Source organism: Onychomys torridus, chromosome 18 (assembly GCF_903995425.1).
Source record: "Onychomys torridus chromosome 18, mOncTor1.1, whole genome shotgun sequence".
Lineage (NCBI taxonomy): Eukaryota > Metazoa > Chordata > Mammalia > Rodentia > Cricetidae > Onychomys > Onychomys torridus.
This window is the reverse complement of record NC_050460.1, coordinates 59,480,387-59,496,145: the sequence shown is the minus strand read 5'-3', so window position 1 is coordinate 59,496,145 and position 15,759 is coordinate 59,480,387. Positions and strand designations below refer to the sequence as shown.

Sequence of the window (15,759 nt, the reverse complement as noted above, 5' to 3'; positions counted from 1 at the left end):
CCTTTCTTCCCCCCCCCCCCCAGACAGGGTTTCTCTGTGTAGCTTTGCACCTTTCCTGGACCTTGCTTTGTAGGCCAGGCTGGCCTTGAACTCACAGAGATTGGCCTGTCCCTGCCTCCCGAGTGCTGGGATTAAAGGCGTGCGCCACCACTGCCCGGCTTCGACATCCCTTTCTATTTGCCTCCAGGACACCTCCCTGATTTTCTTGGGGCTCCTGTCCTTTAGGTTACACTACCCCGTGGTCTCTGTCATGAGTCCTGTGAGTGCTACTTGGACTGTGAGGTAAACAAGACAGGCACGATCCAGGGGCATTTGTCCAGGGTTCTCTGCCTTCTCGCCCCTTGATGTTGAGCTGACCCCCAGCTCAATGTGCTGGCCACCTCTAAGCTCAGAGATATGCCATGTGTTGTTTCTACCCATTGGCACACAGGATGGACCATCTCCTCTGCCCTACTGGAATCTTTCATTCCCATTCCTCCAGCCCCAGGTCTGGAACAGCTAATGGTTCCCAGCCAGGTCCACTGTCCAGCCCTTTGCAGAGGTTTCTTATTGTGGCTGCTCTCAGAGGCACTAGCATACCTGGGCAGCCAGGGTGTGGCTAGAAGCACTGTTTTGTCTGCCCTACACACACACACACACACACACACACACACACACACACACACACACACACACACACGTTATTTTATTCTATGCCTATGAGTGTCTTGCTTACATGTTTTTGGTCAGCACATGCATGTAATACCAGTAGAAGCCAAAAGAGGGTGTCGGATCCTCTAGAACTGGAGTTACGAATCCGTGGTGAGCCATCATGTGGGTGCTGAAAACCAAACCCTGTTTTCTGCAAGAGCAACAAGTGCTCTTAAGTGCTGAACCATCTCTCCTGTCCCTTTTTAATTCAGTGTGTGTGTGTGTGTGTGTGTGTGTGTGTGTGTGTGTGTGTATGCTTGCACATGTTTGGAGCTAATGGAGCTAGAGGTGAGCATAGGGTGTTTTCTTCAGTTACTCCCCGCCCAAGTTTTTGAGGCAGGTTCTCTTATGGAACCTGGAACTTATCCATTCAGCTAAGTTATCTGGACAGTGAGCTCTACCCAGGCTCCTGTCTCTGCCTCCCCAGCACTGGGATAACTCAGGTCCTCAGGCTTGCCGGTCAGGCAAATTGTCCACTGAGCCATCTTCCCAGCCCGTCCTAGTTTTTACCCACAGACAGGACCCTCTGTAGGGAGACTGGAGGGGCAACCTTCCCGTTTCTTCTACCCCAGTCCAGGGCTCTACTCCTAACCCAGACAGCTACCCTGGATTCCGCAAGAAATGAATGCCAGCTGTGGAGGGGCCTCTTGAACCCAGCGGTAGGACAGTCTCTGTCCCCAGCCTGCAGAAGCCGGGCCCTGATTGGCTCCAGGGTGAACAGCAACCTCTGCTCTTTTCTGGTTGAAAGTATAACAGAGACGTGGAGCAAGGCAAGCGTCGCCTTTCCCCAGCTGGGGAGTAGGTATACACGCTCACAGGAGCCTCACGGGATCGCCCCGAGACACCCGAGGTAGCGGGCAGGGGACGCAAGCGCGCACAGACCAGCAGGGGGCGCTGACGCGCAGTCCGTGTCGGGACGATGGCGGGCGGGGATGGGACGCTGCGCCGCCTGCTGAGGCTGCACCGCACCGAGATCGCGGTGGCGGTAGACAGCGCCTTCCCGCTGCTGCACGCTCTGGCCGACCACGACGTGGTCCCAGAGGACAAGTTCCAGGTGGGCTCCTAGCCCCCCAGCGCCTCTCAGTTTCCCCACCCCTCTCCCCACAAGCTAGATCCCTCCCAAGCCTTCCAACACCCATGCTGTACCCACCCCCACCCTTCCTACCCCCCACCCCCCATCCACCACTCCCGGACACACACACACACACCAGCCTAGGGTTGGCCTCAGCCCCCCTCAGGAGACCTTTCCAGGACAAGTTTCAGGTGAGTCCCCTAACCTCACATCCTGTGCACCCTCCACTCCCCAGGGTCGAGGGACTGGCAGGAATAGGCTGGTCTCCCTTCCAAAAGAGGCAGCAGGGATTAGAGGTAGGGTGTGCACAGGCAGCCTGATACTGTCACTCCAGGAGACACTCCGGCTGAAGGAGAAGGAGGGCTGCCCCCAGGCCTTCCATGCCCTGCTGTCCTGGCTCCTGACCCGGGATAGTGGGGCCATCCTGGACTTCTGGAGGGTTCTCTTTAAGGACTACAATCTGGAACGCTACAGCCGCCTGCATACCATCCTGGAGGGCTTCCCAAAAGGTGGGCCTGTGCTAGTGATGGTGCCTGCCATCTCAGCCTAGGGGGTAGCATTGAGGCAGTGGGTGTAAGTTGGAAGGTGTTTTCGGGGAGTCACTAGAACTGGGACGGACCCAAGAGGCAAAGAGCAAAGGCCTGGCTCATCTTCCTCAGGAGTGTTCTAGAGCCCACCCTAAGGAAAAGGCTCTAAGACAGGGCCCTTGTTCTGCTGCAGATGTGGACCTCAGCCAGCCCCGGAAGGGAAGGAAACCCCTTGCTGGTCCCAAGGTCTCAGTACTACCACCCAGACACCCCACCAAGAGAAAAGCCCTAGAGGAGCCTCGGGCTACCCCACCAGCAACCCTGACCCCAAAGAGCTCTTCCAGCCCAGGTACTTGGGGAGAGGAACTAGCCAGGGTTGCAGGGCCCTTTCCAACTGGCTCTCAGGAGTTTTCTGTCTCACTGGTGCCTGCCCAGGGCCAGTCTGCTAAAGCCACAGTCACCTCTGAGCACTGGAGGAGGCTCACAGCCTCTCAGCGTCTTCCTGTTCTGAAGGCTGAGTTCCTGGGTGGTGAGGCAGGCAGGTGGTTTTGATTTCGTTTCCATTGAAAAGGAAACAGCCTAGCACAGCTTAAGAACACTCAGGGAGTCAGGGAACCCTTGATCTGACCCTACCAGGTGCTCTCCCCCACCTCACTTTATACCCTGGGGCCCGCCAGCACCTCCCCAGCCCAGAAAGGAGGATACCTCTAGGCTGCCTCTACTCCCTCACCCCACTTCGCAGGCTCCCACCCAAAGACCAAGCCCCCTAAGAAGCCAGAGGGCAACTTGGAGTCACAGCGCCTCCCACTGGGGAATGGTGAGTAAGGCCGAGAGAGCTAGGGGCTGAGTGTGGAGGTTGGCAGGCATCTGATCCCATTGGCCTCAGCTGGATGGCCAAGCTGGAGAGAGCCGGGGCCTCCTTGGGTCCAAATGTGTTTTCAGTCACCCCACCCACACTGCCCTGGGTGTTTCCTTCTAGATCTCTGCCCATTTTAGTACTCCCAACCTCCCAGCCGATCCAGAAACATAGCCACGGCAAAACTATTCCTGCTCCTCAGCTGGGCCCAACCTTGTTACCGTCAACCCCCACACTGATCCCAGGGATTCCCATAGACCCATGCTTCCGGGTCCTCACCCCTCAAGATGGCCTAGGAACTCTGTGCCCTAGCACATCATGAGGTCCCACATCATGAGTTACTTATTAACCTATCATTGTGTTCCACTCTGCGAACACGGCAGCCCCACAGACCTGTGCTCGTGCATGCTCGTGGGCAGCCACTAGGGCCTACCTTCTCTAGGAATCCAGGCCATGTCGGCTTCTGTCCAGAGAGCTGTGACTGTGTCCTCCGGGGATGTCCCAGGAACCCGAGGGGCCGTGGAAGGAATCCTTATCCAGCAGGTGTTTGAGTCAGGTAAACGCGTGGGGAGCAGGCGGCCAGGGAGACCCAGACCCTCAGGAGGTGGCTCTAGAGCAACCATGGCCGAGGCTGAGGTCAAGGCAGCCAGTGTGCCTCATGAAGTTCTGCTGGCTTTGGAGCTCAGGCAATGATGTTGAAGGCCCCCTACCTGGGGACATCTTCTGTCAGGCCAGGGGTCCATTGTCACATTCAGGCATAGAATGCCCACCTCCTCCCAGTGGGCAGTGCTGAGTCACAGTTGACATCCTTAGACAGGTTCTCCATGTGCTCCAGTTCTCTCAAGTACCCACACTGCCCACTGAGGACAACCCACCCTTGCCTCAGGCACATATGTCCTGTCTGATCACCTCAATATTTATCCAGGCTCCTCCCACAACTGCCTACCTACTGGGTAGGTTAGCGGGTCACCTTATACAGCCCCATGCCATCTGGACGGGACAGAGATGGGGCCAGAGTCACTCACTGTTGCAGTATCTGCTCCACAGCATCTCCTCTGTCCTGGACACTGGACTTGGATGCTGTGGACAGCCAGGATGGCCTGGGGGCTGATGCCAGCCCTGGTCCGTCCCCATCAGAGCAGCCCCAAGAATCTTGTCTAACTGTTCTGGGACTTTCATAATAAAAAGTTCCGGGCTTATAAGAACAGATTCCAAAGTGTAGGCAGGGACCCATCCTGCTGGAGACTACGGAGGGTCCCTTCTCTTGTCTCTAGCACTGAGTGCTGCTGTCTTTCTTTCTTTCTTTCTTTCTTTCTTTCTTTCTTTCTTTCTTTCTTTCTTTTTTTTTAAGATTTATTTATTTATTATATACAGGAGAGAGTGCCAGATCTCATTAAAGATGGTTGTGAGCCCCCATGTGGGTGCTGGGAATTGAACTCAGGACCTCTGGAAGAGCAGTCAGTGCTCTTAACCTCTGAGCCATCTCTCCAGCGCCCTCCCCCCTCCCCAGTGCTGTCGTGATGCTTGCTTCTGGGCAGTGGCTATGTCTCTCTAGTCTGACTGTGTGTCTCTGTTTCCACCTTTCCTTGTTAGAACATTGGATCTAGGATCTAGTGTGACATCATCTTAACCAATTATATCTCCGAAGCTTCTGTTTCCAGTAAGGTCCCATTCTGAGCTTATGAGTGGACACTCTTTATCTCAATAAATTCCAGTACCCAGAACCTCAGACTCGGCTGTGGTTAGGGGGTGGGAAGGAATGCTTCTGCCGGATGCCTAGTGTGAGCTCAGGCCCTTTGCCTCTCCTCCCAGGAGGATCCAAGAAGTGCATCCAGGTTGGGGGTGAGTTTTACACCCCTAGCAAGTTTGAAGACCCCAGTAGCAATGCAAAGAATAAGACCCGTGGTGGTAGCAGCCTAAAGCCGGTGGTCCGAGCCAAGGGAGCCCAGGTCACTATTCCCGTAAGCATTACCCAACTTGTCCATCTCTGGGGAGCAGGGCCTTGGATAGCCTCCCCTCCCCCACAAAATAGCCAGGAGTTCTTCCTGGGGGTTGGGAGTTGCTTCCCAGAAGCACCTAGTTCTGGTGGCCACATGGATCTTCCCTGGCCCTGCCTACCTCATTATGACCCTGTGTCTCTCCTAGGGTAGAGATGAACAGAGAATGGGCCAGCAGTGTGGGGTCCCTGCCCTTCCAGCCCTTCCCAGTGAGCCCCAGGTTCACCAGGTAAGCCCCAAGAACAGGAGAGCCTGGCTTCCCCACTACTGTTCAACCAGATCTTTTGTCCCTTGTCCTGGGCATTTGGCTGCCTGGAACACAGAGGCCTGAGCTCCGACTCATGAGGGGCTCCTCCCTTCCTCCCCCCCACCCTCTCTGCTCTTTCTTGGAAGTGTTCTTTCTGATGATGCACATTGGGAGATTTCAAATTAGTCAGAGCAGATGTGGTTTATGCCTTTAATCCCAGCACTCAGGAGGCAGAGGCAGATGGATCTCTTGAGTTTGAGGCCAGCCTGCTCTACAAAATGAGTTCAAGAACAGCCAGAACTACACAGAGAAACCCTGTCTCAAAAAAAAAAACGAAACAAAAAGACAGTGTTTCTCTATGTAGTTTTGGTGCCTGTCCTGGAGCTCACTCTGTAGACCAGGCTGGCCTTGAACTCACAGAGATCCGCCTGACTCTGCCTCCCAAGTGCTGGGACTAAAGGCATGAGCCACTGCTGCCTGGCTGAGAAACCATGTCTTGAAAAACAAAATTATATATATATATATATATATATATATATATATATATATATATATATATATATATATATATATTAAAATAAAACCACACATTCACTCCAGACTACAAAAAGCATCTTAGCTGGGGTTGGGGTAGGGATGCTGCTATATAGAGTATGAGGGTTCCCTGGGGACATGCAGCTCATCCTCTCCTCCCTAGCACACTGGCTGGTTGTGCCTGCTATCATTGATTATAGGTCCCAACAGCTCAGAGCCAGACAGTCTGGCCCCAGACATCAAAGGTTGAAGGGTCCAATTCTGCCCCGCTCCACAAAAGTGCCTTGGGTATTGGGGGCCTGTGGAAGTATTCCAATGGACGTGATGGTCACTGTGCAGGGCCAGCATAGCCTGGCATCTGGGAGCTTCTTGAGGAGGTGGGGTCCAGACTCAAAAGTACCTCTGTCTTGACAAAAGCATAAGGTGGGGAACTGGGGGAGTGACAGTGGGTACCCAGGGCTGACAGGAAACTCCACAGACCCATCCACCTGGTAGTTGGGGTCCACCTAGGGGACTGCCTGGTACCCAGCATTTTTTCCAGAGAGGAACATCCCCTAGGCCTGTTCAAGAACTAGTACTACAAAGACACTGGGCAGCGCAGAGGTCAGCCAGGGGCCAATACGTGAGCAGGGAGGGAATCTGGGAACTGGTCCCCGGTGCAGGAGACGCCCCTCCAGGGTGGGTCTCTCAGGCGGGCACTGTGCTCCCTTCTGGGTCTGCATGGGCCCCTCTTGCCTGGTCAGAAGAATGAGGATGAATGTGCTGTGTGCCACGACGGAGGTGAGCTCATCTGCTGTGATGGCTGTCCCAGGGCCTTCCACCTGGCTTGCCTGTCCCCTCCTCTGCGGGAGATCCCCAGGTGAGCAGAGCTCCCCTTGGTGGCTTGCCACTTGTGCCCCGGCCACCCTGATCCATCATTGTCCTTATCTGCTGACCACACAGATGGATAGTAAGAGTCTTTCAGGAAGAGCCACACTTTCGGACACTGGCTATGGGTGTGGTTGGATTTTCCTTTCATGCCACCTTCCCCCTTCCCTGCCACATGGCTCACTCAGGCCAACAGGCCTAAAGGTAACCTTAGCAGGATGCCCCAAGGCAAAGGTGGCCATATTATGCTTTCCACCCCAGGTTTCTAGCCCAAACTCCCTTGGGCACAGGCCTTTTCCCAAGCCCCCCCCCCCCCAATCTCACTCCCAGGTAAGGTTGGGGGGGGCACAGAAGCCACAAAGCTATACTCTCTACCCCCATCACTGACTGCACAGGCCTTTGTTCTGGGGAGTGCAGCAGCCTGTAGGGGTCTAGCCTTGGCTCTGCCCCATTTCACCATATCTCTGGTCCTTTTCCATCAGTGCCCTCCTGTTCCTGTCCGCCCTTGAGGCCCCACTCCCATCCCTACAGAAGCATGGGTGTTCTGAGGGCGGAAACAATGTAACAATGTACCACTGGGCCAGGCCTATAGGCACAGACCCTGAGGGTTACCAAGCGTGGGGAATTTTTACTGATTAGCTGAGAAACAGTCTAGGGACTCTTGACTCTCTGCCAGGGCCACCCTTCAGGGTAAATAACCCACATCTTACTGAACTTCCCTTGTGGTAACCTTCTCTACGTTCCTGGGTTTGGTTTCCCATCTGCGAATGAGCATGGTGACAGGGAGTGTCCTCAAGCCTCCCCCAACCATGCAGTTCTGTGGGGGGGGGGGGGCGGTCTATGGTCTCTGCTTTGTCCTGCATGCCTCTGACTGGTGGCCTCATGTATAGCGGCCTCTGGAGGTGCTCCTGCTGCCTCCAGGGCAGAGTCCAGAAGAACCTGTCCCAGCCTGAAGAGTCCAGGCCCCTGGAGCCACCTGCAGAGACCCCGGTATGCCCCTGCTGAGTCACCCACTTCCTTCTCTCTCCCTACAGTCCTCCCTCCTGGCTTTTCCTGTGAGTTTTCCTACTTGCCCTTGCTCGAGTGCCATGCTCTATTCCAGCCTGAGCAACCTTCCTGGTGAATTCCCTGCTGGGTTGAGGGGCCTCGGGAGCTTGTTCTTACAATGGCTCCGATCCTCCTGCTCTGTGGACCTGACCCGGGGTACACCCTCACTGCTACTAAAATTCTCCAAAAAGCCTTGGTAGCTTTCTGTTGTGTTATATCCCACATCCTGTTAGAAAACTAGTTTGCTGTGACAGGCCCTGAGGCCACTGTCACCAGTCTAAAATGGCAAGGATGGAAGAAGCATTTGCTGAGAGCCATGGAGTCACGCACCCAGATCTTCTTTTCTCTATCTTAAAATGTATTTTATTTGCATTGGTGTTTTGCCTGCATCTATGTCCATGTGAGGGTGTCAGACCTCCTGGAACTCAAAGTACAGACAATTGTGTGCCGCCATGTGGATGCTGGGGATTGAACCCATGTCCTTCTTTAACCACTGAGCCATCTCTCCAGGCTGTACCAAGCCTTTTCAACCTCAAACCCACCACAGCAGCCCAGCCCTGACTCCCCAGTGGTACTGAGCAGTGCCCTGTGGCCCCTGAGCATTGACCCTTGAATTCCAGATCCTCCTGGGACTGAGGTCAGCTTCAGAGGGGACCAGGGGCCTGTCCAGGGAGCTCCCAGCCAGCTCAGAGGCTGCCATCACATATGTGAACCTGCTGGCCCCACCTTCTGCGGCCCCCCTGCCTCTGCTGGAACCTTCAGCACTACGCCCTCTGCTAAGTGCTGGGACTGAGGGGCAGCAGGTGAGTGAGGGGGACCCCTGGGGCCTGGGAGCTCTGGACCTACAGGGCGGATGTAAAGTCAGAACAGCTAGTGGACCCTAGGGGCTAGGAATTAGAAGGGCTTCCCAGGAGTCAGGGAGGACTCTGCCAGGAAAAACTTGCTTGACAAAGGGAAGGGGTATACCAGCAGGCACAGGGGCTGTGAGGAGAGCCCCTCAAGGGACTCGGGTACAGCTCTCAGCCCCGCGCCACTCAACTCTGATGTGCCAGAATCTAGCTGGGCTTTCTAGGTGGCTCAGCAGGTAAAAGGGCTTGCTGTCAAGCCCGAGGACCCGAGTTCAATCCTCAGGACTCACATGGTGGAAGGAGAGACTCACTTTGCCAGTTGTCCTCTGAGAGCCACATGTTCACCCACAAATCAATAGTGAATTAACTAGAAGGGGAAGGAGGAAGGGAGGGAGGGAGGGAGGGAGGGAGAGAGGGAGAAAAGAAAGAAGGAAGAAGGAAGGGAAAGAAGGAAAGAGAAAGAAAGAAAAAAGGGAGAGGAGAGGAAAGGAAAGGAAAGGAAAGGAAAGGAAAGGAAAGGAAAGGAAAGGAAAGGAAAGGAAAGAAGGAAGGAAGAAAGAAAGGCCTAGCTTAGTTATCTGGGCAATAAATCCTCCACCACCACCACCACCACCACCACCACCACCACCACCACCACCACCACCACCACCACCACCACCGTGAGGCAGGACAGCAAAGGCAGAATCTTCTTGATGTCTCCAAAAGAATTAGAATCCCCCAAGCCCTGCCTACTTCCAGCAGCCACATTCCTACGAGTTCCTCTGGAGCCCAAGGGTTGGCAGGAGCAGGGCTGGATGGACTGACCCTGGCCCTGAAGGCGCTTTCTGACAGTTGCTAGGGTCACCCAAGTCATCAGAACTTACAGTCCCGCTCACGTGACTTGCAACCATGAGGTTTCCGGGTGAACCCGGGTTGGTGGGGCATATGGTGAGCATGGCACAGGCCAGAGTTGCTGTCCACATCGCTCGGTCATGCTCCTGCAGGGTGCGGCCCCAGGCGCACGGTGTGGTGTGTGCGGGGATGGCGCGGACACGCTGCGGTGCGCACACTGTGCTGCGGCCTTCCACTGGTGCTGCCACTTCCCGATGGCCGAAGCCCGGCCAGGGTGAGTGAGGTGGTGTGGGCGGGAGAGTAGCCAACATTCCCACCCACCTGAAGGTTCTCGGACCCCCAAGCAAGCTTTCCCCACTCCCCTAGGACGAAGCCCCGCTGCAAGTCCTGCTCTGCAGACCCGACTCCCACTCCTGGTGAGGCAGCGCCAACTTCTGCGCGCCTGGCCCCTGCGCTTGCCAAGGTCAGTGTGTGGCCAGTTGAAGCGAGATCCTGTGGGCATGGATGGGCATGGAGAAGAATTTAAAGCTGTACCCACTAACCTTGTGTCCCACTGATTTTTTTTTTTTTCTCGAGACAGGGTTTCTCTGTAGCTTGGGTGTCTGTCCTGGACTAGCTCTATAGACCAGGCTGGCCTCGAACTCTCAAACTCACAGAGACCCACATGCCTCTGCCTCCCAAGTGCTGGGATTACAGGTGTGTGCCACCACCGCCTGGCGTTTATATCTTTTTGAGGCAGGGTATCACTACAGATTTCTGGCTGTCTTGGAACTCATTATATAGACCAGGCTGGCCTCAAACTCATGGAGGTACACCTCCCTGTGCCTCACATATGCTGGAATCAAAGGCGTGTACCACCACATTTTTTAAAAAAGATTAGTGCTGGGACCAAAGGTGTGCATCACCATACCCAGCTCCCCATTACTTCAACATAGGATTTCTCTGTGTACCCCTGGCTGTCCTGGAACTTACTCTGTAGTCCAGGCTGGCCTCGAACTCGAAGAGATCTGCCTGCCTCTGCCTGGGTGCTGGGATTACAGGCGTGTATCACTACAATCTAGCCAATCCCCATTACTTTTATAAAGTGTTTTTCTATAAATAGACAGTATTTTGATAAATTGAATCTATTTAAAAGGGAAAGGCTGGGTGTGATGGGGCAGAACTTTAACCCCAGAAGTAGAGGCAAGTTGGTTTCTGTAAGTTGAATCCAGCCTGGTCTACATAGTAAGTTTCAGGTCAGCCAGGGCTACGCAGTGAAACCCTTTCTAAACAAAACTCAGCAAAGCTAAATAAGTGAATAAATTGAATAAATAAGTAAAATATTTTAAAGGGAAACACCCTTAATAGCCCTGAACTCACTATTGGGACTGGGTTCCTGTGGACCTGGAAGTCATGGGCCCTGATGCTGTATTCAGGGAGCTCTGGACCTACAGAGAAGTTGGCTTAACCTAAAACAAGATGGCTAGTAGACATCTAGAGGCCAGATCATCTGCCAAAGTTGGAAAATAGGAATTAGAAGAGCTGGACCTCCAGGGTGACCAGCTATTGCCCTGGGTGGGGCAGGAGAGAGAGAGGAGACTCCAGTTGGGGAGGAGAGCCTGCTAGCTATTACCGACCTCAAGAGCCACATGTCCAAGTCCTTCACCCAGGTGGATCTCCACTTCACCCCTATTTTCACTGGCCCCACAAGGACTGAGCTCCGGCTGGAGATCTGAGGCACAGGGAGGAAAGAGCTGGGTCCACCTCTAATCAGTTGCCACTCCATGGTACTGTCAAGGCAGATGTGGACCCCAAACTCGGGCCCCTAGCTGTCCCTCGGGCTCATGGGTAGGAGGGAGAGATCTTGGGAAGATGTATTATGCAAGACTGCAGAGTGTATGTACAACTCAGTGCTAGATTCCAGATACTAGGATTCTGCCCATGGTAGAGGACCCAGGAAGTCATGGGACAAGCTTTGCTGATCATCTAGAGCAGTAGTTTCTCAATATGTGAGTTGAACCACCATTCACAGAGGTTGCCTAAGACCCATTGGAAACACCAGATACTTACAGATCTTTTTGTTGTTGTTGTTGTTTGTTTGTTTGTTTGTTTTTGTTTGTTTTTTGAGACAGGGTTTCTCTGTGTAGCTTTGCGCCTTTCCTGGAACTCACTTTGGAGACCAGGCTGGCCTCGAACTCACAAAGATCCGCCTGGCTCTGCCTCCCAAGTGCTGGGATTAAAGGCGTGGGCCACCACTGCCCTACAATTCTTAACAGTAACAAAGTTACAGTTATAAAGTAGCAATGAGCCTGGCGGTGGTGGCGCATGCCTATAATCCCAGCACTCGGGAGGCAGAAGCAGGCAGATCTCTGAGAGTTTGAGGCCAGCCTGGGCTACCAAGTGAGTTCTGGGAAACCCTATCTCGAAAAACCAAAAAAAAAAAAGTAGCAATGAAAGCAATTTAGTAATTTTATGGTTGGAGGTCCTCACAACACGAGGAACTGTATTAAAGCATCAGGAAGGTTGAGAACCACTGCTCTAGAGTCTAGACACAAGCAGAGAAGATGGGCAAGTGAAAGTCACTTCTAGAACAAGGAAGCTCAGGCAGCTGGGCCATCCCACTGGCTTTGCTGTGAGCTCCTGATAGGAGCCTGCACTCCGGGAGCTGTGTCACTATGGCTAGGAGCAAGGTCTAAGTACAGCTCATGTGACCATGAGAGCTGGTGGCAGGCAAAGAGAGACACTGGCTGGGTCCTGGCCACTGTGTCTCTCTGGGGGGCCCTGAAGGCCACAGGCAGTATATAGGACAGGTCGATTTTCCCCACCTATCTGCACCACCAGCATGAGGATCTCAGTGTTGGTTTGTTAGGTGGTGGGGTACAGGCTGCTGCTTCTGCAAAGCTGGAGCCTTGCTTCTGGATCCCAGCCGATGGGGGTTGAGTTGACTGTCAACTCTTTGGTTCTAGGCGGGGGACGACTCCGCTGGTCATGAGTCTGTTCTACAAAGGGATGATCTGGAGTCCCTCCTGAATGAGGTAATATGTCACCTGGCCTGGACTGTGCTCTCGGCCCCTATCTAACCTCAAGACAGGCAGCACTCAGCAGTCCCGTGCCTCCCCGCCCCCATAGCTGCTCTTCCCGGAACAGTGTATCACCATTTCCTTGCAGGAGCCCCAGGGTGCACAGCCCTACAGGAGATAAGCTGGCTGCCTCCTACCTGTATCCTTCCTCCTCCTCCCAAGAGCCCTGCACCTTTGAGTCCTATTGTCCTCAGGACCTCAGAACCAGGAGGGCTTAAGCCCTTGACTCTTGAGGGAGAGGTAGTAGGGTGGTCTTTCAGAGACCTCTCTCTTACCTCTCCCAACTGAGGTTCCTGCACCATAAGATAGATGGGTCAGGCCAGGTGTGGTGGCCCAGGTCTTTGATTCCCAGCATTTGGGAGGTAGATGTAGGAGGAAGAGCATGAGGTGGATGCTAATTGGGACCACATCATGAAACCCTATCTCAAAAACCTGAGGGGCTAGAGAAATGGCCCAGTGCTTAAGAGTGTGTATTGCGCCGGGCGGTGGTGGCGCACGCCTGTAATCCCAGCAGTCGGGAGGCAGAGGCAGGCGGATCTCTGTGAGTTCGAGGCCAGCCTGGTCTACAAAGCGAGTTCCAGGAAAGGCACAAAGGTACACAGAGAAACCCTGTCTCGAAAAACAAACAAACAAACAAACAAAAAGAGTGTGTATTACTCTTGCAGAGGATCAACTTTGGTTCCCAGCAGCAGTGTCCAGTGGCTTATAGTTGTTTCTAATTCGATTCCAGGGACTCTGATGCCTCTGGCCTACTCAGGCACCTGTTCACACACACATACACACATTTAGAAATAGTAGGAATGCATTTCTTCTAAACACTAAAAGGAAAGGGGACGCAGAATTACTGAGAAGCCAGACCTTTTTCGGGCTCCATCTATTGTAAGGGCACAAACTCCTTCGGTCATTCCCACATCCTACATGGCCCACTTGTCCTCCTCAATATCCACTGGCACTTTGGGAGGCTCAGCTGGGCAGGGGACTGCCCTGTGCAGTGGACCACCATGCACAGGCAGATCTATGGAAGTGCAAGAGAGAGATGGGTGACTTAACATGGATGGGCATTTGAAAACATGAGGACCGCCGCCCCTGCCATGACTTCCTAGTCCTGATAGGATGTCTGACTCCTGAGCAGAGAGGAAGGATCTAGCAAAGAAAGCCACCAAGAAGAGCATGGGACAGCCTGAGGGCCAAGCCCAGGGATTATATGCTGCTCTAGAAAAGCACCCGATGAGGAGTCGTCCCTCTACTGGCATGTCCTATCGGGTCTCAGGTCTCAGTCCCGCACTATGAATTAGAGGGTCAGGTTGGGTGGCACCTTCATGTCAGGACGGTCACAGTTCCATAGACATGGCACCTTCATGTCAGGACGGTCACAGTTCCATAGACATGGCGGGGTGAGCACCAGCTCTGAGGAGGTCCAGCTGGTCTGACTTCTGTGCCACTCTCTCCCAGCACTCCTTCGACGGCATCCTGCAGTGGGCCATCCAGAGCATGTCACGGCCACTGGCCGAGACACCACCCTTCTCTTCCTGACCCCAGGTGGCCCAGGAGGGTGGGCAGCCTAGCACTGGCCCCCACTCCACATCATCGGATGAAGCGGAGTTGCCTTATACCTGCAGCCACTCTGTTCCGAGAGGACATGCTCTGTTCCCCCAGCAGCCGGGCTGGTTAGGACCAAGAGCTGGCAGGTCCCAGCGATTAGTACTCAGCTTGCAGATGGTCCTGGTCCTTGTGGGGGACACAAGGCCATCCTGTGTCCTGAAATTAAAGTCACTTCTGGGGGCTCTGAGGTGCTCTGTAGTGGATGTTTGTTTGGGGTTATCCATACTCCTGGTGCTTGATGCTATGGCAGAGTGGAAGAAGTCACTATTCTGGAAGAAGAATGCCTTGAGGAAGAAGCACAAGGAGGCATGGACAGCACTCTGTGCCCTTGGAGCAAAGCCTCAGGCCTTGTCATGGTCTCCAAGGCGCTGACGGGCTTTGTCCCATCTCTACCCCTGCATCAGTCCCACTGTGCAAGCAAGCCCTTCTCCATCATCCAGTCCTATCCCAGGCCCTTGCCACTTGGAATTCCCTGTCCTTAATGCCATGTGTCTGGCTTCTCATCCTTGAGACGTCAGTCACCTCCAGTGTCACTGCATTTCCTCATTTTTTTTTTTTTAATTCAATCTCTGCTGTGTGTTTTCTATTGCTGAGCATCTTCCCAGGCAGATTCCAGAGGGACATCCCAGTGGGAGGCACAGATCCTGCAAACAGTGCTACCTTAGACAAAGCAATGACTGTGAAGTCAGAAAGCGCAGGGATCAGAGGGGACAGGTGTACTGGGCAACGGCTTGGGACCCTGGAGGAGGGCAGGGAGCCTGTGTGCAGAGGAGAAGGCCCGACCTTCCTGTAGCACAGACACTGGGCATGGGGCTGGTACCCAGCCAACCACAGTGAGAGCAGGGGTTTTGGGTTGGTGTCAGAGAGATTGGCTCTCTGACCCTTTCCCTAGACTGTCAGCCCCTCACCAAGTGTTCGGCTAAGTCCAGTCTTCAGCTCTCTCCTGCCCTCATCTCCAGATAGTGCCCTCAGATGCCCCCCCCATGGGAACTTTATGGCATATTGAAATATCCTAAGTGCCAGGTGGTGGCTGCAGATATCACCAGACATGGGGTTCAGAGCTAGACCAGTGTCCTTAGCTAAGATATATGGCTTGTGTGTCCCTATGTGTGTCCTGAAACAGTCCAGTAGGGATAGCTAGAGGTGATGACCACAGTGCCTAGTCCTGGGCACCCTGGTGAGTGCAGCTCAGCACTCCTGAAGGTTACAGGTGAAGGTGAAGGCAGCCCCTAGGGTAGCACCTCCGTTGTCCACACTGTTGTCACATACATGAGTGAGCAGCTGTTTGTGCCATGTAAGGTCAGAGGCAGGGGACAGCAGGGGGCCGAGGGGTCTCAGTCCCATGGATGCACTTGTATGACTTACTATGTAGATCAGGCTGGCCTCAAACTCATAGAGACCCACCTGCCTCTGCCTCCCAAGTGCTGGGATTAAAGGTGTGCGCCACTACATCCAGCTGCACTTGAACTCAGTATGGAAACTGTCACAGGTGCACTTGAACTTAACTTGGAGATTGGGTGTCACAGGTATACTTTTCTCAAAAAAGCCGAGTGCCACAGGCCCACTTGAACATCCTAACTTG

General features: G+C 53.9%; 1 protein-coding gene across 8 annotated transcripts; it reads left to right on the top strand.

The window, feature by feature from the left end:
* Window positions 1–1,609: 1,609 nt before the first annotated feature.
* On the top strand, window positions 1,610–14,108 carry Aire (autoimmune regulator). Of its 8 annotated transcripts, none has more exons than XM_036168295.1 (14): window positions 1,610–1,744; window positions 2,097–2,271; window positions 2,483–2,638; window positions 3,032–3,106; window positions 3,588–3,701; window positions 4,958–5,094; window positions 5,291–5,371; window positions 6,670–6,782; window positions 7,681–7,780; window positions 8,458–8,640; window positions 9,669–9,790; window positions 9,883–9,979; window positions 12,462–12,530; window positions 14,028–14,108. In XM_036168295.1, exons 1-14 carry the CDS (start codon window positions 1,610–1,612, stop codon window positions 14,106–14,108), a joined length of 1,638 nt encoding a protein of 545 aa, XP_036024188.1. The 8 variants fall into 8 exon arrangements, with proteins under 8 accessions (XP_036024188.1, XP_036024187.1, XP_036024186.1 ...); XM_036168294.1 differs by having other exon boundaries at window positions 6,667–6,782; XM_036168293.1 differs by having other exon boundaries at window positions 4,958–5,106.
* The last annotated feature ends 1,651 nt before the right edge of the window (window positions 14,109–15,759 follow it).

Bases quoted from the DNA above. Each gene is read 5' to 3' on its own strand.
- Aire (XM_036168292.1), top strand. From the start codon at position 1,610: ATGGCGGGCGGGGATGGGACGCTGCGCCGCCTGCTGAGGCTGCACCGC. The intron at 2,272-2,482 runs GTGGGCCTGTGC...GTTCTGCTGCAG, and splicing joins CCTGGAGGGCTTCCCAAAAG to ATGTGGACCTCAGCCAGCCC. The intron at 5,107-5,290 runs GTAAGCATTACC...TGTCTCTCCTAG, and splicing joins GAGCCCAGGTCACTATTCCC to GGTAGAGATGAACAGAGAAT.